Below are 23,589 nucleotides of genomic sequence, written 5' to 3'. Positions count from 1 at the left end.
GATAATAATGCTGAAATTCAAAAGTTCAAAAGTATTTCAGACAAAATCTTCCCAGGTAGCCCTGACTGGCCAGTAGACTAGGCATACAAGTCAGTGCCAACTTTTCAACCTCTTCCTTCTCAGTGCTATACTCAGGGCTGTGCTACTACATCCTGTTGATGAGTTTTTATTTTTATTTGAAAAGATCAATCAATCTTCCTCAAAGTAAATTATTACTCATTTCCAGCCCATGCTCTATTAATGATGCCCCTCTCTTGTCTTTAGGAAGTGGTATTTCATTAAACATACAGCTGTCCCTTGGAGAATTACCACAACAGTCCCTATCTATGTATTCAACCAATCATGGATCAAGTATATTCAGGGAAAATTACAGATGTATAGAACACAGAAATGTTCCCCCTTGTTATTTTTCCATAAATAGTATACTACAATAACTCATCAGAGGATGACATTAACTTGGTACTGGGCATTCTTAATATTCTAGAGGTGACAGAGGATTTTGGAAGGACTTAGATTAAGTGAACGTCCTAAGTTACATTATAAAAGAATGTGAGCATCGATGGAGTTCATTAGTCATGGCTGGCCCTGAAATCAGTCCTCCATTAAAATGGATATATGGTGGTGTTACAAAGACATAAGTAAATGCACAAAGATATAAAGCTGACCATCTTTCTGGGTTTTAGATAGTAGAGATGATACTGGTTCCTTTAAGTTTGTTTTCCAATAATTATATTTAGATGCAGGAGTTTTAAAGAGTTAATAAAAATCAACAACATATTTAACAACTATGAATATATGACATTAATTTAAATGTATACACAAAATTTTATAGCAATATATATTAATTCTCTGATTTAAAAAAAAAGACTGACTTCGTTAAAAAGAGTAGTATCAGGAACATGAATCGTTCAATAATGGACTTACAAATAATATAAGGAGAAGTAAATAATGATGAGGAAGAAAAGACTAGCCAGGCTATTCGAGCAAGATAAACATATAAACGACCATTCCCTTTCAATGCTACCAACACAACTCTTTAGTTACAGAACACATCCATCACTAAACTTGAAGATTTTAAACTTGTCTCTGAAAGATCATATCCTTTCATGTTGTCTTCAAATTTTACTTTCCAGGGCATTACTAAAGTAAATTTCTAAAAAGCTCATACTCCCGCACTGTGGCCAGATGTGTAAGTCAAATACTTTAAATAGATTTGATTACAGGTTTTGGGAGACTTCTTTGTCCCACTGTATTTCAAGATGCTGGTGTTAAGTGTTTTTTTCTTTTTCCTGTCTCAGCCCACGTGTCTGTTGGTCTTAGAATGTCCCTACATTTGAGAAAAACTTGATGAATTCTTACCAAATTATGTACAGGAATTCTCATAGGTTTTTTACTCAGTTCCACCTTCAAGCTTTGCATGTGAAATGCAACATGATAAATTGTAGCAGGCATTTGCTGCAATTCTTTGTCTTTTGTCTACTCAAATCATAGTTAAAGTTAAGTATTCCAAGATTGGGAATGTAGCTCAGAGGGTAAATGTAGGGGTGGTTCTGATGCTAAGGTCCTGTTCCCCAACTGGTTCTTCATCTATCAGTAAAGATGCCATAGGCCAATTGCTGGGCAGAAGGAATAGGCAGGACTTCCAGGTCCCTTCAGGCAAGCTATTAGACAGAAGAAGAGGAGAGAGAAGGAGTGTTCTTCCATGCTTACAGAGGGAGAAAAGAGAACAAGCCATGTGAGATCTCTGGCAGAGTAGCTATGAGGTGTTGTTCCAGGAAACAGGTTGGGGTTACAGCTGAGACTACAGGCAACTGAGTAACTGAAGCGAGGGCAGATTAAGAAGTGATGAGCTAAAAGTATTGGGAAGGGCACACAAACCACAGTACATTAATAATGCCCAGCAATTGAGCCATAAGTCAGGTTGAAATTGGGCAACATGTGTGTCTGTGTTTTTCATCTGCAGATCTAATAGTCTCTGGGTAGGGGCTGGTAGCAGGGGCCCATTCCTGGAGCTTAGGCAGAGTAGCAAAAGCTACACACAACAGGTAAAATCACTTGCTATGCAAGCACGAAGATTTGAGTTCAAGTCCCCAGAACTCATGAAAAGCTTGATCTACAGTGTGTGTGTGTCTACAATTACAGGCTTTCTACAGGGAAATAAGAGGCAGAGACAGGAGAATCACTAGAAATTTCTGGCTCAGCTAACCTTGTGTACATAACATAGAAATAACAGAGACCCTGAATAAAAGCTGAAGGCAACTGACCTCTGACCTCCAAACCTATTTACATGGGTACATGTGCACCCATGGCACTCACATTTGCAAACATCATTGCACACACACACATACAACATAGTACAAAGACATACAAAAAACTCCCTAAATTTGCCAATTGTCAAGTAAGTATACCTTACTACATTATTATTTAATATTGAAAACCAGAATTCACAATTTTAAAAGCATCACAAAGAAAATGGTAATAAGTATTGCAGAAATTACCTCATCGGATCCTTTCTTTTCTCCTGGTTTAGAAGATGATCCAATATTCTTTTCATTAACATGCTAAAAATATAAAATAAAAATAGATAATATTTAATATAGGAAAGTGATTTAAGACAATTGCCTCTTTATTTCGAAAGGATAAATGCATAAAAAAAAAAAACCTGCAGCAACAATGAAAACCAAAACAAGAAAACAAAAAGAAACAAGCACCCTTTTGATGTTTCCCTAGAGAATACTGGGAAGTCTCAATTAGTCAGAGGATCTCAAAATCAAAGGATCAGACAGATATTAACTTTGGAGACAGGAAATCAGTCTATAATTAACCAGATGCAAGGGTAACAGTAGGGGCATTTTGGCATCTCATCCCCTATACAGTACATAATGTATTTCTGAAACCCAAATTACTAGTCTGGGAGACATCTGCTTATCTTTGAGATGTGATCTTTTAAGGACCACGCTGTGTCTGAAGCCATTCTTAAGCATGAGAACAAGCAAGTTGTATGTGATAAGGATAGAGGTCTACAACATTCTAGGTCAGCCATCAGTTTCAACAACTGAATTCTCCTAGAGTTCTTCCATTCAATATTTACTAACACAGAATGATAAAGTGTGAAGGAAAATCCATGCATCCAACTGTTCCTATTTATGTTTTTGCGTTTTAATTATGTTCATGAATAGAACCATTATTTTTCTAGAAAATAATGACTGCCTAGACAATCAAGATAGATACGTTTTTTAGTAATTTATTTATTTATGTGCATCAGTGTTTTATCTGCATGCATGACTGTGTGAGGTTGTCATGTCCTCTGGAACTGGAGTTACAGTTGTGAGCTGCCATGTGAGTGCTGGGGACTGGACCTGGTCTCTGGAGGAGCAGTCACTGCTCTTAAACTGCTGAGCAGATATATAAGTATTTTTATGAGGAACACTGATCTTCAAGAAGTTCATATGCTCATTTGCCTTGACAATAAGGTAAAATAAGTCTATTCAATTTCCTCTATTGATCATCTTCTTGAGAAAGATAATAATATTTTTATGATCTTTGAAAGAGGAAACAAAGGATTATTAATTTCTTACATACTGTGAGAAATGGTAAACACTGGGAAAATAAGACAAGAGAGTCAAATATAAAACAAATGATAGTTCTCTGTTGGTTTCAATCCTCACTATCCTTATTGAAACCAAACTATTAGGGCTAAAGATAGCTCCACGGTTAAGAGCACTGGCGGCTCTTCCAGACGGTATTGGTTTGGTTGCCAGTGTCCACATGGTAGCCTACAATCATCTCTAACTCGAGTTTAAGGGGAAATCCCTCTTCTGTCCTCCTTGAGCACCAGCGTTATACTTGGTGCATAGGCATACAGATAAAACACTTATACACATAAAATAATAAAATAAAAAATTAACCAAGTTTGAAAGTAATATTGTATTTTCTAGGGCAAAAATCATAGCATGGATGTGTAGGCAAGTTATATAAAATAAGAAGAGTAATATTAGTGATAATAGTAATAATTTTGTATTGTCAACAAGGTATTTTATGCCTCTTATTTGATACTGAAAAAATGATCTATGTAATTTTTTGAATGAGAAAATAAAGGATAATAGCAAGTTGGTGTTGTTTAGGACACATATACACTAATAAATGTGAGTAAATGTTAAATAGTCACAAAGCAATCTTTTTTTTTACTTATAGACTGTTGTTTCCCACTTTAGCATGCTAGACAACCTCAGGTGATATTAACCTTACTCATATCAGTAGATATGTTCGAGGAAAAAGAAAATGACCAAGATGTCATGGCAGGAATACTTCCTTAACTGTATTTTATACATATAACTTTCAGTGAAATGCTTTATTGAATTCAAACTTCCTCTCCTACAGAAGTACTCACAGGGATAAGTGAAGGGAATCCATGGAAATGAGCCATATCTAAACAGTTTGATGAAAAAAATGTTCACACCAGCATTTCCTGTCCAAGTCTAAGTCAAGGAATATATCTTCCTATCTGCACAACAGCCTATCTCTAAGTCATAGTTTGATAGGAAACAAACTATCACTTAGCTGTCACTTGCTCATTGAATACTTCCTAAATGCACACATTGCCTTTTTTTAATTGGATATTTTCTTTATTTACATTTCAAATGTTATCCCCTTTCCTGGTCTCCTACCCCTGAAATCCCCTATCCCATCCCCTCACCCCCCTGCTTCATTGAGGGTATTCCCCCACCCACCCACCCACTCCAGCCTCCTCGCCCTGGAATTCCCTTACACTGGGGCACTAAGCCTTCACAGGACCAAGGGCCTCTCCTCCCATTGATGTCCAACAAGACCATCCTCTGCTACATATGCAGCTGGAGCCATGGGTTCCTCCATGTCTATCTAATCTTTGGTTGGAGGTTTAGTCCCTGGGAGCTCTGAGGGGTCTGGTTGTTTTGGTATTGTTTTTCTTCCTATGGGGTTGCAAACCCCTTCAGCTCCTTCAGTCCTTTTTCTAACTTCTCCACTGGGGACCCCATGCTCAGTTCAATGGTTGGCTGTGAGCATCCACTTCTGAATTTTTCAGGTTCTGGCAGAGCCTCTCAGGAGACAGCTATATCAGGCATCTGTCAGCAAGTACTTGTTGGCATCCACAATAGTGCCTGGGTTTGGTCACTGTATATGGGATGGAGCCCCAGGTGGGGCAGTCTCTAGATGGCCTTTCCTTCAATCTCTGCTCCACACTTTGTCTCTCTAACTCCTTCCATGACTATTTTGTTACTCCTTGTAAGAAAAACCAAAGGACTGAAGGACCCACACTTTGGTCTTCCTTCTTGAGCTTGTGGTCTATGAATTGTATCTTGGGTAGTCAAAGCTTTTGGGCTAATATCCTCTTATCACTGAGTGCATACCATGTGTGTTCTTTTGTGATTGGGTTACCTCACTCAGGATGATATTTTCTAGTTCCATCCATTTACCTGCACATTTCATGAAGTCATTGTTTTAGACATCTGAGTACTCCACTGTGTAAATGTACCACATTTTCTGTATCCATTCCTCCGTTAAAGGACATCTGGGTTCTTTCCAGCTTCTGGCTACTACAAATAAGGCTGCTATGAACATAGTGGAGCATGTGTTCTTATTATAACACATTGCCTTTCTAATCAAAGAGAAATTACATTCTCTCTTTTCTTGGACATGGGATGAGACTGAGTAACAATGCTTGCTTAAATGCTTTAATTTCCATAAACTTCTAAAAATGCCCTGCTCTTTTTAGATCACCAAAATAGATAAAGAAGGAAGGCTGAGAAAATAGGTTGAAAAATTAAGGGATCATGTGCAAATTGGTATTTAAAAAAAAAACCAAAATCTTAGAGATCTGTGCTTGTATGTGCTCTGCTTCATAAAATAAGATTATTCAGCAAACAATCAAAGGACTAAGATGCAAAGCTATCCTTGCTTTAAACAGGCTGTGCACCAAACAGTGGTTTCCTTCCTCACAACCTCTGTTGGTATTACCAGAGATCTTTCCAGGTTACTTCTCAGAATGGATCATCTCAGTCTGGGTTTGGCCAATAAGAGGCAACTACTGGCTGGGTGAGAACCTAGAGCAGCAGTTCTCAATTTGTGGGTTGCGACCCCTTTGGGGGCATCTAAGGCCCCTTTCACAGGGGTGCCACAGACCATCGAAAAACAAAGATATTTACATTGCAATTCATATCAGTAGCAAAATCACTGTTGACAAATCAACAAAATATGAGAAGCTATTAAAGTACTGCAGAGTTAGGAAAGTTGAGAACCACTGATATAGGATCTAGGGTGATATGAATGGGTGGGGGGTCACACACACACACACACACACACCTTCTCTTCTCTCTGATCTTGGAGTCTTTCTAGGATAGCAGGCCAAAAGAATTGTCATTTTGGCTTTTACAAGGTAACCCTGCAAGTCCTCCTGGCTAGGGCTGCAGATCTCATAACTATGGTCTGGTTGCCTTGTCCTTGCCTGGTTTCCCAATCTTACCTGTTGCCTGGGTAACCTATTTCCTATCTTGCATTCTGCAGACATAAATGCTCAGAATCACTTTCATCTCTTAGCTAACAGTGAAAAACTGATTAAATAGAAATCCAAAGGCCGTGAGATCTTGGGAAAATAATTCAACCTTTCAGTCTCTCCTTGTTTAATAGAGAGTGACAACTACCCCGATCGCTAGTGTAATTTCAATGTTAAAATGTAAACTGACCCAACTCTATTTTCCTACCCTGGCTAATACCTTTTATTAAGAGTTACTGAAAAAGACACTAATGCAGAAAGAATGAGATTTTAGGATTGTCTAAGCCCGTGTTTCTGCACTGTCAGAGAGAATAAAGCCAACAACAATAAAGAACAGAAGCAAGCCACAGAGACAAAGCTGGTCTTAAAGAATACAAAATGGCTCCATAGCTCTCCTTTCCCTTTGACATCAGTCTGATTTCATGAAATGAATGAGAACTAAGTGTAGATATGGAAGTTTCATTTTCTAAGTCAAAAGTTGAGTTTCTGGAAAGCATTTGTTTAGTGTTCTATCACATCATTGTGATTGTCTCACTCCAGATTACACCAGAGAGGGGGAAAAACACACATAAAATGAAAATCCCTTCTTTTCAACAGTGTACAACTTGGCTATATGTGTAACTTACTGGCAATTCACATCCATTTAAAAACTTTGTGTGGAAGTGGAATCTGGAGATAGACTGACATGATGTTGGTCATTAATGATGCCAGTCGATTTGTGGGTGTTAATTTTGCCGTTTATCTTCTGCTCATATGAAAAGTTTTCAAAATGTTTTGAAAAATTTAAGTGACTGTTATCTCAAGAGTGTTTACCCCACAGAGTCACCCAGAGGTAAAATCATAACTGTTCTAGCCATAAAACTGAAAAGTGTCAAAACTCACAGAAAAGGTTACTATGGGTTGTATGTATGGAGTTTATTAACCATGGAAAAGAAAAATCAGTGAATGTCCACTACAAGCTCGGTGTCGTGGGAACAAAATAAATATTGTAAGAGAATGTGGACAATGAGATACTCAATAGGTAAAGGTGCATGGCTCCACCAAGCCTGACAGCTGAGTTTGACTCGTGGAACCCACATGGCAGCTAGGAGAGAACTGGGCGCACCAGCTGTTCTCTGACTTCCACATGCACATTATGGCATACTGAACCTGCCCCCTCCCAACACACACACACACACACACACACACACACACACACACACACACACGCACACACGCACACACACAACTCCTGAATTAAATGGTTGTTCATCTGAAGTGGTAGCGTATACAGCCAAGACTCTTTCCTGGATGGAACAGTTTTTAACAGTTTTATTAACTAATGAGACTCCTTTCCAATTTATGGTAGTCATAGTGTTTCTTCATAAGTTTTCATAAAAGGAAAATGAAACATCTTGAGGAACAAAACTTTACTGTCATGCTAATAAGATTTGGATCCTAAAAGTATTCTGAAATGGGGAAATGGAATTCTGACTGAGACACCCTGCTGGTGCTGATATAGCCTGCTTAGAACTAACTACCAGTTGTCTGTCCACCTTCGACTCTCAAATAACCACCCTCTGTTTCCAACCCAGAGAGCCTCACCACTCTTTGAAAACCACTTGAATAATATAATTAACTTTCTGAGGAGTTTTAAAAACTGATTAAAGAACAATATCATCATACGTTACTCAGTTTAAAAGGCTTTTATGCAATGGAAAAATGCTCCATTCAGGGAGTGCCAACCAAAAAAAAAAAATGTGACATTTGACCTCTTTATTCTTGTTGCTTGCCTTAAATACTATAGCCTTTGTGCAGACCTCCCTCATAATTTTGCCTTTCCCTCCCCAAATCCATTACAACCAAGTTGTCTGCTCAGCCATGGGAAGTCTGCAACACTTTGTCCAGCCTGGCTGGAACGGTGGAGCCTTCCGATGATTGAGTACCTTGATTATGCTCTCACTGGGGCTAGGAATCTAATTAAACTAAGAAACCCCTTTAATTATCACAGGACAGTAAAATCAATGTATGACTCAGGAATCTGACGACTTATGTAAGCCAATTATACTAAGTTCTGATAATTATGATGCTCACCAGATATATTCTTTAATAGAAGCTTTTTAAACATTTCATGAAGTCAGTTTTTACTACAATCAAAAATATTCAGATGCTGATGGTAATCAGTGTGAAAATGTACAATATTATGTTTCCTTGGTTGGCTTTCCAGGTAGCATGCTCTTAAATGATATATCTTGACATTACTCTTCTTTATTCTGTATAAAGTTAGATCATTCACATTATTTTTACTATTTAAAGAATCCTACTAAGGATATTCTAATTATAGGATTCACTAGACATAGCCTACAAGGATGTGTGTGTGGAAACTGGCTCCAGAAACCTTTTGGGAAATCAAATCCTGCAGAAGCTCAAATGGCTTGGAGAGGAATTTGTACAGACTTTGCATGCCTTGAAGAAGCAAATTATATTATGTATATTTTTGAGAGAAAGTACTACATTTCATTCTCAAAATGATGTGTGATCACTTATAGATAAGCTGTAAAAAATACAAACAAACAAACAAACAAATAAAATAGCATGTTTGCATCTAACTTTTTCACTGTCCCTGTGTCCTTTATGATATACAATATTAAGGCATATCAACGGTTTTATATTATACTATTTGGGAAATAATGACAAAAGTAATTGATACATGTTCAGTAAAGATTCAATTTTTAAAAATCGTTTTTGAATGATATGATAAAAGGGTTCAACTGCAAACCTTTATTCATAGGCACATAAACAAACTACTCATATATAAATTGCACATATAAAATATGTACACATATTTTATATATACACAGAAATAGGGAATATATGCACACACACACACACACACACACACACACACACACATATATATATATATATATATATATATATATATATATATATAAGTTGGCTGTGTGAACCATTGGAGAGAGATTTGTATAGACTTTGCATACCTTGAAGAGGCAAATTATAAATGTATATTTTTGAAAGTACTACATTTCATTCTCAAAATAATCTATGATCACTTACAGATAAGCTGTAAAAACACAAACAAACAAACAAACAAACAAACAAACAAAAAAAGAAGATTAGGAACAAGCCCCTTAGAGCTTTTTTCCTACTTGATGCTATTCCACTAGCCACAGTGGCAAGTGAAAGCTCTGAAATGTGGGAAGTGTGAATTGTGAGGTACTGTGAGTATACATACATAGCACAGCCAGGTCTTTGAGTAATTAACACAAAGAGGTGACTCGTCATTTTTAGCACATGATTACATGCTTAAATGTCACTTAGGACAGAGCCAGCTAATAACAATTCTATTAACTTGATTTCTTAAAATATTTTTGTTAATGCGACTGTTAAAAAATTTTAAAGCCCTTTGGGTCTCACAGTACATATCTCATGGGGAAAAGTCAAAGCTTGATCCCAGGCTTGACTTGAGAAGTAAAGATAGCTAGCACCAAACAGAAGTCTTAAATAATAATCCCCAAACTGGCTTATAATGGATACTGCAGCAGAAACATCGAAGTGTCTAACATGGTTCAGTAGGTACTAAAAGCAAATATTTAAGCTAGCATCTAAGTAACCTGGCACAATTTCCTTTAGACAATGCCAAGCTTGGACAGAGGAATCTGATGTTAGTTGAACATCTGCCACCCATATTTGCAGATAATTTAATGGGTGCATTTTGATAAGAATTCTGGAGCAATCATGCCTCAAAGCAAACCTTTGCTCTTAGCACATTAATAAAACTATATATAGGAAGAACAACAATATCAACCAACCAGACCCCCCCAGAGCTCCCTAGGACTAAACCACCAACCAAAGAGTACACATGGAGGGACCCATGGCTCCAGCTGAATATGTAGCACACGACAGTCTTGTCTGGCATCAATGGGAGGAGAGGCCCTTGTTCCTGTAGAGGACAGATGCCCCAGTGTAGAGGAATCCTAGGGCTGTGATGCAGGAGTGGGTGGGTGGGTGGTGGAGCTCCCTCATAGACGCAAGGGGTGGGGGGATGGGATAACGTGTTTGCAGAGGGGAAACCAGGAAGAGGGAATAACAGTTGAAATGTAAATAAATAAAATAATCAAAAATATAGAATAAATAAAACTATACATTTAAATAGCACAGAAAAGTGTAAGGAAGAACTTTCACAAAGAAACATCACTGAAAACATGTATGTGGCATGTCATCTCTTGCTGAATCTAGTCCTTATGTAGATATCTGCTATTTTACAGATATGGAAACACATTTACAAAGACTGACACATTGAAATCATTGCCACTTGAGTTAAGAACTCTACAGTGCACCTGAAGGCTAGCACACCTAGATGATCAATCAGTCCTCGATGCCTATTTTCTAATTCTAACCCCAAGTTTCTAGTTGCAAAGATTATCTGGTTACTGCATCTTTACTTTTTCCATACCACTTACTGAGAGGAAGGAAGATTTTGAAATTCTCACAATAAATCAACTTATGACTCTCTGTAACCACAGGGTTTGTGAACTCTTTTGTTTTTGTTGGTTTTTTAAAAAAATGTAATGTTAAAACTATGCTTCCTGGTTTCAAAACATTACAAGTTCCAGCTTGATTGGGTATAACACATACTTGGTAGGACAGACGTTCAGTGCACTAACCAAAAGGAACACGTTTGTCCTCTTGTAAAGTAATATAGAGTAGTGAGCTATTCTCATTTCTCTCTCCCTATCCCCCTCGCCCCTGAAAATTGATCAGTTGTTCCCCTTTTTTTTTTTTCTTTTCTTTTCCATTCTCCACCCTCCTCTTTCGAGTTTGAAACTGCTTGACCATTCTTTTCTTTGTAAGTTTTTTTATCTTTACTTAGCAGTTGAAAAACTAAACCTGGGCTACAGTGCCTGCCTCTTGTCTACCTATCCAGGTATGTGTTCCAAAGGGCGGAACTAAGGATTGCTGTCCATTCAATTTGGGAACGCGAGCTGAGCTTGGTGCAGCTCGCCGCCCAGACTGTACCGCCCAGAGCGCGTCCGCATTGCCACTGAAAGTAGAGTCTTCTGCTTCTGCCCGAGCTTAATCAGAAGTTCTTCAAGGAGGTCTCACCGGGTCCTTGCCCCTGACCCTCCAACTTCTGGACGTGGTTCCTCTACTTCCTAGAGAAGCAAGGTAAATACACTTCCTTCCCAGTCCTTGCCCCTTCTATTTACCGTCTTGTACCACCAACTTGCGAATGCCATGGCGACAACCCTGACTTGCTCCGCTGGGAACCTCTCGAGAACGCAGAACACGCACCACGATGACTCTCTGCTTGGCTGGGACCTGGCTGACACCGCACAGGACACAGCTGCCAGGTGGGAGGGCACAAGGGGAAAGAGCGACAGGGCCCGCCCAAGCTAGCGTGGTCCCGCCCCATTCCAAGGCTAATTAGGAAAGAGGTGTGTGTCAGGTTTTCAGGCTGCCACTCCCTAAATGGAGGGCTAGGGTTGGGGGCGCGGGGGTGACTTCACACGGAGGTCAGAACCCTTCTGCCCAGCCACAGGAGCCCACTCCGGAGGTCGCAAGTCAACTTTATTCTGCCTCCATGCCCATGCTCACTGCCTGGGTCTCACTAGCCCGCTTTGCTCCAGGAGTCCCTCTACCCAACTCGTGCCACTACCCAATTCGGAGAGCCTTTAGCCACCTGCTTGCCCGCAGGCATGGAGTTCTGATCTTCTTTCCCACTCTGGAAGGTGCAAAGAGGGGCAACGCCCCAAGACTGCGGCGGGACACTCCAGGACTTAGGCCCTTTGCCGCTTGCCCCGCGGCTCAGTCTGGAGCACTACTCACCTCCTGGGTGTGGCGAGCTGCCGCGCCGCGACTGGGCCTGGGAGAGGCGGCAGGCTTCGGGCCGGGCTGGGACATTTTTTGGTGAAGCTGCTGCGGGGCGCAGCCTCCGGGAAAACGCAGCGAAATTGTTTGTGGGGGAGGGAGGGGCGGGCAGCCACCTCGGGACAGGAGGAGCGGGACAGCTCAGTGAGGCAGCTTTTCCGACCCAACCCTGAGCCCTCGCCCAGCTCAGTTAGGCCCTCCCCTTCCTGCCCTCGGCTCACTGCAGAGAGCCCAACTCCTCAGCAACCCAGAGCTGCAATTTAACACTGTCTGCTCAGGGTTTGTAAAACAAGACTTTCCCCCGGACTAGCCCCCAAGCTGCAGGGTTCTCAGTGAATCGCAAATAGGGGAAGCTGGAGATTGCAGTTCCCGGGTGGAGTTGTCCAGACCAATCTAGTGATTGTGCAACCAGAGAGCTGGACTGGGGCGTGGCCTAGACCCCCTTTTCTAAGAATTTGAAGAATTAGACACTTCTCTGCAGTCTGTCACTAATTGAAATCTAGCCTAAATCTGAACTACAAATAAGAGAGAAGATCTTGAAAACAAATTGGTCTCTCAGTGTTTGTGTACTTGTGTATGTGTGTGTGTTATATCCTGTGTTTGATTATTTATGTAGCCAATTCTGTAAATTTACTAAGGGTTTGCAAGCAGAAGCCTGCCTGCTCTAACGCAAATCAGCAGATAATCACAGATATTAAAGTCATCTTCTTTTCTGGAGTCTATGTTTCTGAGGTTGGGTTGGTTTTTGCCTTGGCTTCATTTTATGCAGTACTTCCTGTTTTGGGGCTGGAAGTGAAATTGAACAACCCTTTTGAGTGCTCATCCAAAGGGTCTGTCAGCCTGCAGCTATTTATTGCTGGCTGGTGCCAGCCACAGAAAAGCCTGTGTCACCACAATAGCATTGTCATTTGTAGTCTTTGTCAACATGCTAGAGAGCTAGGTTTTAGACAGTTGACAAGAAAGAAGCCACATTACATAACAAGATTTGCCATGCTATAAGGAGCTTGGATAAATAGAATTATGGTTGTCCAGTGTCCCTTCAATTTTAGGGATATGTCTCAACTTCTCACAAATGAATTAGCAATGTTCTTGGATTATATGCATTTCTTCTTGAAGTGCTATATGTACGATGTCACCAGTATTCCAAAGGACAGGCAGCAGTGCAAGAATGCATAAAAAAAATTGGAACATTTTTTGTGTACAAACTGTCATTAGCAAAAATTGGTTTGTATCATTTATGTACAGAATGGGGAAAAGTGTTAGAGTGAAAAGAATGCCTTGTGTTTTTCATCAGAATATTTAAGAATTGAATTTAAACCAGCTAATTTTGCATTTGCTGAGACTCTTCTATGTAAAGGGAGGAATAGTAGAAAAAAGGATATGCAAAGATTAAAACAGGGACTCCTCTGGTATCCAGGAACTTTCAGGTTATCTGGATTCAGTTGGTTATCTTTGGGTGGCAATGGGAAATATACAGTACATAAATAAAGACAAATGTGTTTTAGGAATATGGTGCTTCATGAGAGTTGTTGGTTATAGACAAGGAGGGCCTGCTGGTACAGAGTGGACAGGAAGAGAAGAGGTAGAGACATTGCAGGAGATAAAGGGAACACTCTCATCTCCTTATCTGCTGAAGCTGAGGGTCTCTGTTATTACTTACTGACTACAACTTGCCACATGACATGCTCATCAAAATTCATAAAATATAACAATGCTATTTCTCAGGCTTTGCTTGATTCAGTATTCATGTAAGTCAAGCATTGCTTCCCAGCACATTAATGGCCACGAGTAAACGCTAAAGTCAGAAGTTGAAGTATTTTGCTTTGTAATTGAGAATTACTGAAACTATGAAAGGAAGGTCTTCCTTCTTAGAATTGGAAACAATCACCCATGGAAGGAGTTACAGAGACAAAGTTTGGAGCTGAGACAAAAGGATGGAGCATCTAGAGACTGCCATATCCAGGGATCCATCCCATAATTAGCCTCCAAACGATGACACCATTGCATACACTAGCAAGCGTTTGCTGAAAGGACCCTGATATAGCTGTCTCTTGTGAGACTATGCTGGGGCCTAGCAAACACAGAAGTGGATGCTCACAGTCAGCTATTGGATGGATCACAGGGCCCCCAATGGAGGAGCTAGAGAAAGTACCCAAGGAGCTAAAGGGATCTGCAACCCTATAGGTGCAACAACATTATGAACTAACCAGTACCCCGGAGCTCTTGACTCTAGCTGCATATGTATCAAAAGATGGCCTAGTTGGCCATCACTGGAAAGAGAGTCCCATTGGACACACAAACTTTATATGCTCCAGTACAGAGGAACGCCAGGGCCAAAAATTGGGAATGGGCGGGTAGGGAAGTGGGGGGGGGAGGGTATGGGGGCTTTTGGGATAGCATTGGAAATGTAATTGAGGAAAATACATAATAAAAAATATTAAAAAAAATAAGAAAGGAAGGTCTTTACATGCAGGAATCTTAGAGAATCCCTGCATAGATAGAGGCAGCATTTCCTGTAGTAATGTCTGTGAATATTACAACTATTTATTCTTTAAAAAAAAAATGGAGCAGCACTTTCTTGCTAAAGGCGGTATCTGAGACCTATGCTAAGGGATTGTATAATGCAACAAGGTAAACAAAAGAGAAAACACACAGTCATGCAGAGGTCTCCCAAGGGATGCTGTAGGGTCCTGACAAGGGACATCTTGCCTTAGTGGAGCAACTGGTAGTCAACCCAGGAGAGGGACTGTTCTTTATCATGGGCATGATGCCAGTGAGTGGAGATCCTCTGCAAGACAGTCTTCATCTTTTACATCCTTTTCATCCTCTCTGATTCAGAAACTTATCACGTTTCATTAGGAAATGGATAAAGATGAGAACAGGAAAGAAATAAAGGAGCTGAGAGGGAACTTTAGGAGCAGAAGGAAGCTGATAGAACATTAGATTCTAGAAGCCAAGGCAAGGGGGAATTCCCAAAGATTAGGTTGGCCTAAGATATGGGTTATATATGCAAAAGATGTAGTCCAAAGATTACAACGGGCAAGGAAGAGTCCAGTGGAATCTGACAGCTAGGAGTTTGTATTTGTTTTGTTTGTGTGTGTGTGTTTTTAATTCAGAGGGCAAGTAAAATTAAGAATTCAAGGTACTTTTGAGGCACACAACATCTGGAAGTCCCTTTTCACTTTAGGAAGTGTTTATTTCTACATCATCTCACATCCCTGCAAAAGAAACACTGCCAGAAAACTTGGACCTTCCAGATGACATGCAGTGTGTTACAGTATCCAGGAAGTTTCCTGATAAGTTTTCTTTTTACTTCCTTTTTATTGCCCGCCGCTTTTGTGTGTCCCCCTGGTAAGAACACGCTCAGGGCAACCGGAATCTTCTGCAGCACAAGCTTTATTGCTTACCCCATCAGGAGCCAGTGGAGAAGGGAGCCAGAGAGAGAGCCAGAGAGAGAGAGAGATGGCGGAGCCCCCTCCCTTTTATGGAGGACTGTCCTCCGCCTCGGACGTGTCACTCCCTGATTGGCTGCAGCCCATCAGCCGGAGTTGTCACGGGAAAGGCAGAGCACATGGCGTGGAAAGCTACCCCGGCACATGCGCAGCTTACTTGTTTACTACTTAGAACATGGGTGTCAGTGCCATCAGCGCCATCTTGTAATGGCGAATGTGAAGGCGGCTCCTTACATCTCCCCCTTTTCTTTTATATAAGAGCAATAGGCCACCCATATTAATGAGAGTGGAGATAGAGGTCAAATCCCCAGTGTGTAAAATAGGGGCTTTACACAAAACCTCCTCCCAGGCTCATCACCCAAAGGGGTCTTGGTCCGCTCCCGTGTCGTTTTTCCTGGGGGAAGGACACTTGGACACTCAACCTTCTTGAAAGATGACATGTCTCCCTAGAATAGGCTCATATATGCCACAGAGCCCTTCTACTGCAGTGCTTAGCCATGCAACTCTCTCGGGCTGCTGAAGCACACGCACTCTATCCCGTGCAATGAGACTAGCCTCGTGGGGTGCAAGAGCTGAGTGGCCAGCGACCTATTGCTTAAGCATAGATAACCATATATCAGGGGAAACACTATGTTCTAGTGCTGCAAGCGCCTGGGAAATAATCACCATGTCTCTCCTAGTTTGGGCCTTAAGCTTACAGACCAATCAAAGAAGCAACACTAATCCACAGCAAAGAACAGCTCCAAATAATTCCACCCCCACCCATTCTTTAAAGAAGGAAAATGTTGAAAAGATAGTCCTTAGGTCAGGGACAGGTCCAAGTGCGTGGGGCAAGTCTCAATTTTCAAAGGGTCTGTTCAAATTTAGCCGTCCAATTCTGTATCTCCCAATGCTGCTTTCCCTTTGTTGTTGTCGCACTGGACATCACCAAGACGAGGGACATCAGCATTCCCTTGGTCAGTCTGGATTTTTCGGGTGAGTCTTTCTGGTATCCAAAATGGGTTGTCTTCATTCTGTGGAAAAACACAAACAGCTCCCCTGGATCTTATCAAAATAGGATCCGGGCCTTTCCATTTGTTATTTAAAACATCTTTCCATTTAACCATCTCTTTGGGCCTATCTGGCTCTGAACAATGTCGTTCAGCCGCGGTATGGCCATGAGAATCAAGATTTAAAAAATTGAGTGTAAAGAGTGCTGTAGACACAGACACTCTTGGTACTCGGGGTAGAGCCTCCTCGACTCCCCCTTTCTGTTTTATTAGATAGGCTGTCTTGAATTTTGTCCAGAATTCTCCACCCTGTCTTAACCGCTTGTTGACATGTGAAAAGAAATAAAAGGGCTTTTAACACTAGAGAAAGTTCAAGACCAGACATACCTTGTAAAGCTGTAACGAACGCGCATCAGTTCCCCAGCTGAAGAGTTCTGAATCTACATCGGATCCTTCTCAACAGTCTGTTTCCGGGAACACTTCATTAACCGCTCCTTCTCCGTGATGTAGTAGCTCCCGGGTTTCGGCACCATTTATTGCCCGCTGCTTTTGTGTGTCCCCCTGGTAAGAACACGCTCAGGGCAACCGGAATCTTCTGCAGCACAAGCTTTATTGCTTACCCCATCAGGAGCCAGTGGAGAAGGGAGCCAGAGAGAGAGCCAGAGAGAGAGCCAGAGAGAGAGAGAGATGGCGGAGCCCCCTCCCTTTTATGGAGGACTGTCCTCCGCCTCGGACGTGTCACTCCCTGATTGGCTGCAGCCCATCAGCCGGAGTTGTCATGGGAAAGGCAGAGCACATGGCGTGGAAAGCTACCCCGGCACATGCGCAGCTTGCTTGTTTACTACTTAGAACATGGGTGTCAGTGCCATCAGCGCCATCTTGTAATGGCGAATGTGAAGGCGGCTCCTTACACCTTTTAGCCAAGTTCGCATTGCTCTAGTTACTGTTTCCTGAAAGGAAAGAAGAAGAAGAAGAAGAAGAAGAAGAAGAAGAAGAAGAAGAAGAAGAAGAAGAAGAAGAAGAGGAGGAGGAGGAGGAGGAGGAGGAGGAGGAGGAGGAGGAGGAGGAGGAGGAGGAGGAGGAGAGGAGGAGGAGGAGGAGGAGAGGAGGAGGAGGAGGAGGAGGGGGAAGGGGGAGAAAGAGACTTTCTGAATGGGCAAGCTAATTGCAAAACAGGCACATCTCTCACAGTTTCTTCTCCTTTACCTCATGCAATAAGCATGTGCTTCAAGTTTATCAGTGTTAAATTCCCCTAAAGCATGGTTTCTCTGGTAAAATCTATGCACAAGAGAGAGGAAAGTGTGTCTTCCTTGTAGAATTATGGGGAGACCATAGGAGCCTTGTGGTACTTCTCTCAGATCACCCACTCTGATCAGGATACAGAGAAAATAAGTGGAGGAAAAAGTACTGATACAGAAGAGCAAAGGAAAAAGAAAGAATAATGACAAAAAGCAGCTTTTCATTGGCACTGTGGCCAAGCTAAAACTTGAGTCATACAGTACCTACAGCTAAATCCTTAAGAGTTTATTGCTTGTGAGTTATTCTCTGCTTTGCTCTAGATCAAAAACAAACCACAAATGCCACAAACTGCTATCACATGCTCTTTTTGTTATGGCAATACTCTCTGCTTGTTGCTTCTGTGAACCAAAAAGGACAGTTTCAATCTTCTTCTCAGGAGTCCTCTTGGAATGGACACTTGAGGAAGGTGAGATAGAGACACAAAGGGAGAGGTTGAGCTTGGTCCATTAGGTGTCTTAGATAACATTGTAGGATGGTATAATGGACACTCATTTAGTCTCTGACTGAGTCTGGAGAACAGGAGCTGACCCTTGAATATACATGGAAAAGACAATCACTAACTATTATTTTTGATGAGGAGATATCAACTCCCAAAATAGGCTAACAGAGGTCTGTCTCCTGGAAGCATTCCTGGGAACTAGAGCAATGTCTCTGTTACTGCTGGAAAATGGGGGAGGGAATACACATCACAGAAGCCTGTTTTCAGACTGCTTCCTCATGGAGTATTGGGAATGAAAATATTGCCCAGTTAATTAGATTTTTACCCCTTTTCTACAATGATATCTGCATTTCGTTTGGCAAGTGGAGGTCACCGAAGAATAATTTGATTCATAGAGTAGCCATGTGGTTAGTATTACCATCTAGGGTTACAGTAACAACTTTGCAGCTGTGAATTGCTAAAACTGATAGAACATAAAAGATACATAAAAATTCTACTTCTAGTTTTGGCCAATGGTAATAACACAAAATAATGTTATAAATACTTACAAGACTGGCATCAGGTAGAGGAATCTAGCACTTTCTGCTTATTAGGAAACCACATGAGCAGTCTGTCTATGTGTTTGCCTTCTTTGGTAAGTTTTCTGAGGCTTGTAACTTTACATTCCCTGAGGTATGGAACTCTGGAAAGAGCTCCATTTTTAAGAGTCAGTATCTTTGCTGGGCCCATCTGAAGAGGGCTGCTTGAGTCATCCCATCTCAGTGTTTATTGTCCTGATGGTTGCCAGGTGCCAACAAGAGACAAGTTGGGAGCCTTCAATATGGCCTCTAAGGATTGCAGAATCTGACTTGGAAAGACTAATCCATGTCTTCCTGCTACCAGATACTGGAAGGAACCAGATTTTCCTGGCATACTTTTACTTCCTTATTGTGACATTACGGTCCTCTAATTACGAAGAAAACAAAGGCATCCACAGTGTCACAAAACCCTGGGTTATTTAGGCACATTGAATTTGTTAATTATATCCAATGTAGACTCCAAAGCCTACAGTCTATTTCATAAACAGTTTTGTGTGTTGTATATACACATATATAGACAGAATGCCAATGATACACTCAGGTGATTGATGTGTCTGTGTCTGTGTATGTGTGTGTGTGTGTGTGTGTGTGTGTGTGTGCATGCACATACATGAATCCTTGTGTTTAAGAATAAATTAAGGCAAAGAAAGGAAAGATGCCATTTAAAACAGTATTTATTGCTTTTAAATTTGCACTATAGATTTAAAGATGAATGCAGAGAGAACTAGGAAAGCTTTTTTTTTTTCCCCTCAAGGGACTAGAGAATTAAATATTTAGAGTTGTGCTTGAAATTCGAAATTCTATTTTCTTGTTTGACACTTAAGTATTTGTTGATTAACATGTTGATATATTCTTTTCCCACAAAATCAAATTTAGGTGATAAAATGTATAGATAATCTATACATAATCTTTTATCGATACATAATTTTTAATGAATAAATGAAAAATGATACAAATATGACACTGGAGAGAAACTACTGTTGACTTAGTTCTCCTCATGTCAACTATATGAGTCAAACAAAGACCTTCTGTAGCCTGGACTCCTCAAGAGCAATCAGGGTTTCCTGAGGAAACTTGGGGTGAGAGGAGGGCTCCCAGCACTCTACTGCACTGTGGAGGAGATTCTTTGTATCTTTAGAATGTTTTGTGTCAGAATTCCAGTGATGTGCCTGCCAGTTGTATGCATGCTCACTGCAGGATTGTGCCTTCTTGGTTTTGTTGTTGTTATTGTTATTGTCTATTTTTTAGAACTTCTACTAGGCAGACACTATATGCTTTGAATAGATTCTCTAATTTCTTATCCTCCTGCAGTGTCTGCTTTGTTTTGTCATTTCCCATGAGAGAGAAGGGGCAAAAAGATGCCACCAATAGAGCCATTAATCTAGAATTTCCCTGTGATATTGGTTAAAAGCAACAGTTCTAATTACAAGCTCAATTTAAAGAAAAATATATTGAATCTCAGAGAGGTTCACTAAGTAGCCTAGTACCTCATATAAAACCTAGTTTTTTTAAAACTTCATCTAAAGACTATATCCTTTTTCTGTACAGAATTCTTCTTTCCATGGCCAACTGGGGCAGGAACCAGATTACTACTGTCTTAGGGTTCTAAGAAGACACAGCACTTAGGTTGTGCAAGGTAGACCAACACTAAATCTTTCCCAACACTGGGTACAATGTTTGACTTTTCTTTACTTGAAAATTACAAGTGATTTCCAACCTGCAGCCTATTATTAGAATATTCATAGTGTAAGAATAACACATTTTAGGAGAGAATACACAATGACTGGGTCACAAGGACTATCTTTAAGAAAAGATAATTGATATAATTTCATTTTATCCTAAGCACTAAATAATGCACAATTAAAACCCTGGAGGAGAGAGATAAAGCACAACTCAGTAACTTACAATACTTAATTATAAATTTGGCTACTGATGCTATCAGGCACACCCACAAATGGAAACCCAATGATTAGGTGACTCCCCTTTGAAGCTTCTTTAAATGTTCATAGAGAATCCTGATACCCAGCATTAAGCCAAACCCACATAAGGAATCACATATTAGCCATTGTTTAAGATTGTTCCTTGACAAGCACTCTTTGCATGTATGGTCATCTTGTCTATCTTAACATAGTGCAATGTAAAATATAAGGTACAGTGAGTGAAGAATCCCTAAAACAAGAAAATATTGTGACAGAAATGGTGGCTACAAGGATTGGATTCTGAGAACTGACTGTTGCACATCTGCCAAGGAGAACACATTGCATGGGACCCTTTCTTGTAGTGCCACAGGTTTTGAAAACTGTGGCTGGACAACAGCTGAGAAGAGACAAGGATCTGAACTGGTCTAGCTGAGTGCTAGAGGAGCATCTCTCAGAAGACTCAACAGGCTTCCCCTGTTTCTGCCCTTCTCTCAGCCATCATTTCACAGATCAAAGAGTAAGTGCCTGGGCTATATTCTTCCAGACTCCAGAGAGATGCTACTCTGTACCACAGTTTATCTCCTATCTCCAGGGTAGAGGCAGGTGTCCCAGGGAGGGTGACTAGAATTCAGGCCAACTAATCTCGATATTCTACCTTGCAGCAGAGCCAGCTCCAAGCTTGTAATTGAAGATAAGCAGACAGATATTCATCATCATGGCATTCTTTTCCAAAGCCAGCCATTTAGTGCTGTTACCTGGGTACAGGGGTGAGCACTGGCTATCGGAATGGCTGTGTGTGCACACTAAATGAGAAATAGATTCTTGTCACTCAGAGTGTGTGAGAGTGTGGGAATTTCTGGGGAAAAAAGAGAGGAAGTTAAAAGGGAAAGATGAAAGTGTTGCTTCTGGAGGGAGGGCAGCACCCGGGGGTCCTGAACCTGTGACCTGTCTTCGGAGCCTGGCCTGCCACCTCCACCTGTAGGATGAACACTTATCTTCTTCTGAAACAGCCACCACCTTCTCTGTAGCATGAGGATGCAAATGAAATCTTAAATCATTGCTGCAAGGATTCATTAAATACACAAAACTATAGAGGCTGTAGATGAAGCACAATTAACTTTAAAAATTATTTTCTTTTCCTTGTATCCCTTCTGGTCTTAATTTTGTGCTTTGACTCACTATTTGGGAAACCAAGGAATATTTGATTTTGACTGTGTCATATAGAAAGAAAAAAGGTTTCGGGTACTACCAACAGCTTTCTTAAATATTCAGGGGACCAGAAGCAGGTATATGAACCTATCAACCATCAACCAAGCATCCTCAACTAAATGTCAAGCAACGTGCACATCAACCAAACATCATCAACCAAGCACACATATCAACCGAGCACTCATCCCTCGGCGTTTTCAGTCCTTTTCTAGGGATAGTTTGGTCTAATATTTAATTTTCCTTTGAAGCACCCACCTCAAATTCCCCTTCCCTGTTACAATCCATTTCCTTCTTTCCCTCTCTTTTTCTCTAAAATCTTCTTTGTTTCTTTGTTGTTATCTTGTGGAGATTCACCTTTTAAAAATTTCTTTTCACTTTCTCTACTTTTCATATTTTCTCTGAAGTGTGTTTTTTCCTTTATGAACCTTAATTGTAGAGAGTGTAACGTAGGCAAAGAAACCTGTGGGTCTGCAACGTTACTCTACACTTCAGCTTCACAAACGGATTATTGTCTTTTCTTAAGTTATGTTTTAATCTGAGAAGCAGTGTTTCGTCTGCTATTCAGAACTTTGAATACTTTGAAGTAAGTAAGGTGTTCATTGACAACAATAAGTTAAATGTAAGTTAAATAACATATAAAAAGTGGAGAACAGGAAGATGAATAGCAAGGAAAGGAAAAGCAAGGTGTGGAGTTTTAAGAATACTGCAGTATTTTTTGCAAGTAGAAATTAGTCTGAATTAATGAGCAGAGAACAATTAATTACCATAGAACTTGAAGTGACCATTAAACGTTAAATTATAGAAAGGCTCAAATTCTGGAAGTCCTTGAAATCAAAGACTTCAGATATTTTTCTTCTATGACTTTTTATACTATGTGTTTGCTGTAGAAATAATGGAAAATAAACATAAACTAAGACGGTTGACTCTGAATGCTAGTGAATAGCATGTCTTTTTCTATATGGCAGTCTAATAGATGCGAGTTTTTAACATTGGTTCCTAAACTTTCTCTGTTACTGAATCGAAGTGGAAATGCTTTAAAGCCCTTAAGGTATCAGAAAAGGAAAAGAAAACTGTGGAATAGAATGGTGCTGAGGCCTCATGGTAGGTTAGCCTGGGCTGTATCTTATACAATATGCAGGATTTGGATTACAGGGAGAGACCCTCTCTGGCAAGAGTAGCAGTGGGCAAACCTGCAGGGAGTGGGTAAGCAATATGGTTTGTGTGTGGCCCAGTGGGAGAAAGCACTGTGATGAGGATAACTGAGTTGGCTGGCTGTGGACAAGGTGAGGAAAGCTGAAAAAAGA

At 40.6% G+C, this 23,589-nt stretch overlaps 1 protein-coding gene across 4 annotated transcripts in view; it reads right to left on the bottom strand.

Annotated features, from left to right (window-relative positions):
• Window positions 1-12,592, bottom strand: part of Cast (calpastatin) — a 114,870-nt gene extending 102,278 nt beyond the window's left edge. For 2 of the 4 annotated variants that reach the window (XM_029485007.2, XM_029485011.2), the window contains exons 1-2: window positions 12,359-12,590; window positions 2,499-2,561 (exon numbers count right to left, since the gene is read on the bottom strand). In XM_029485007.2, the coding sequence (XP_029340867.1) occupies window positions 2,499-2,561; window positions 12,359-12,433 (138 nt within the window). In that variant the 5' untranslated portion in view covers window positions 12,434-12,590. Of the gene's footprint in view, window positions 1-2,498; window positions 2,562-11,739; window positions 11,879-12,358 lie in introns of those variants that run through there. The other 2 variants (XM_029485008.2, XM_029485009.2) reach the window with 2 other exon arrangements.
• Window positions 12,593-23,589: the final 10,997 nt, after the last annotated feature.

The sequence above is a fragment of the Mus caroli genome, unplaced genomic scaffold (genome assembly GCF_978045245.1).
Source record: "Mus caroli unplaced genomic scaffold, Mus_caroli_1 scaffold_15, whole genome shotgun sequence".
Classification (NCBI taxonomy): Eukaryota; Metazoa; Chordata; class Mammalia; order Rodentia; family Muridae; genus Mus; species Mus caroli.
This window is presented reverse-complemented; position numbering and strand designations above follow the sequence as displayed.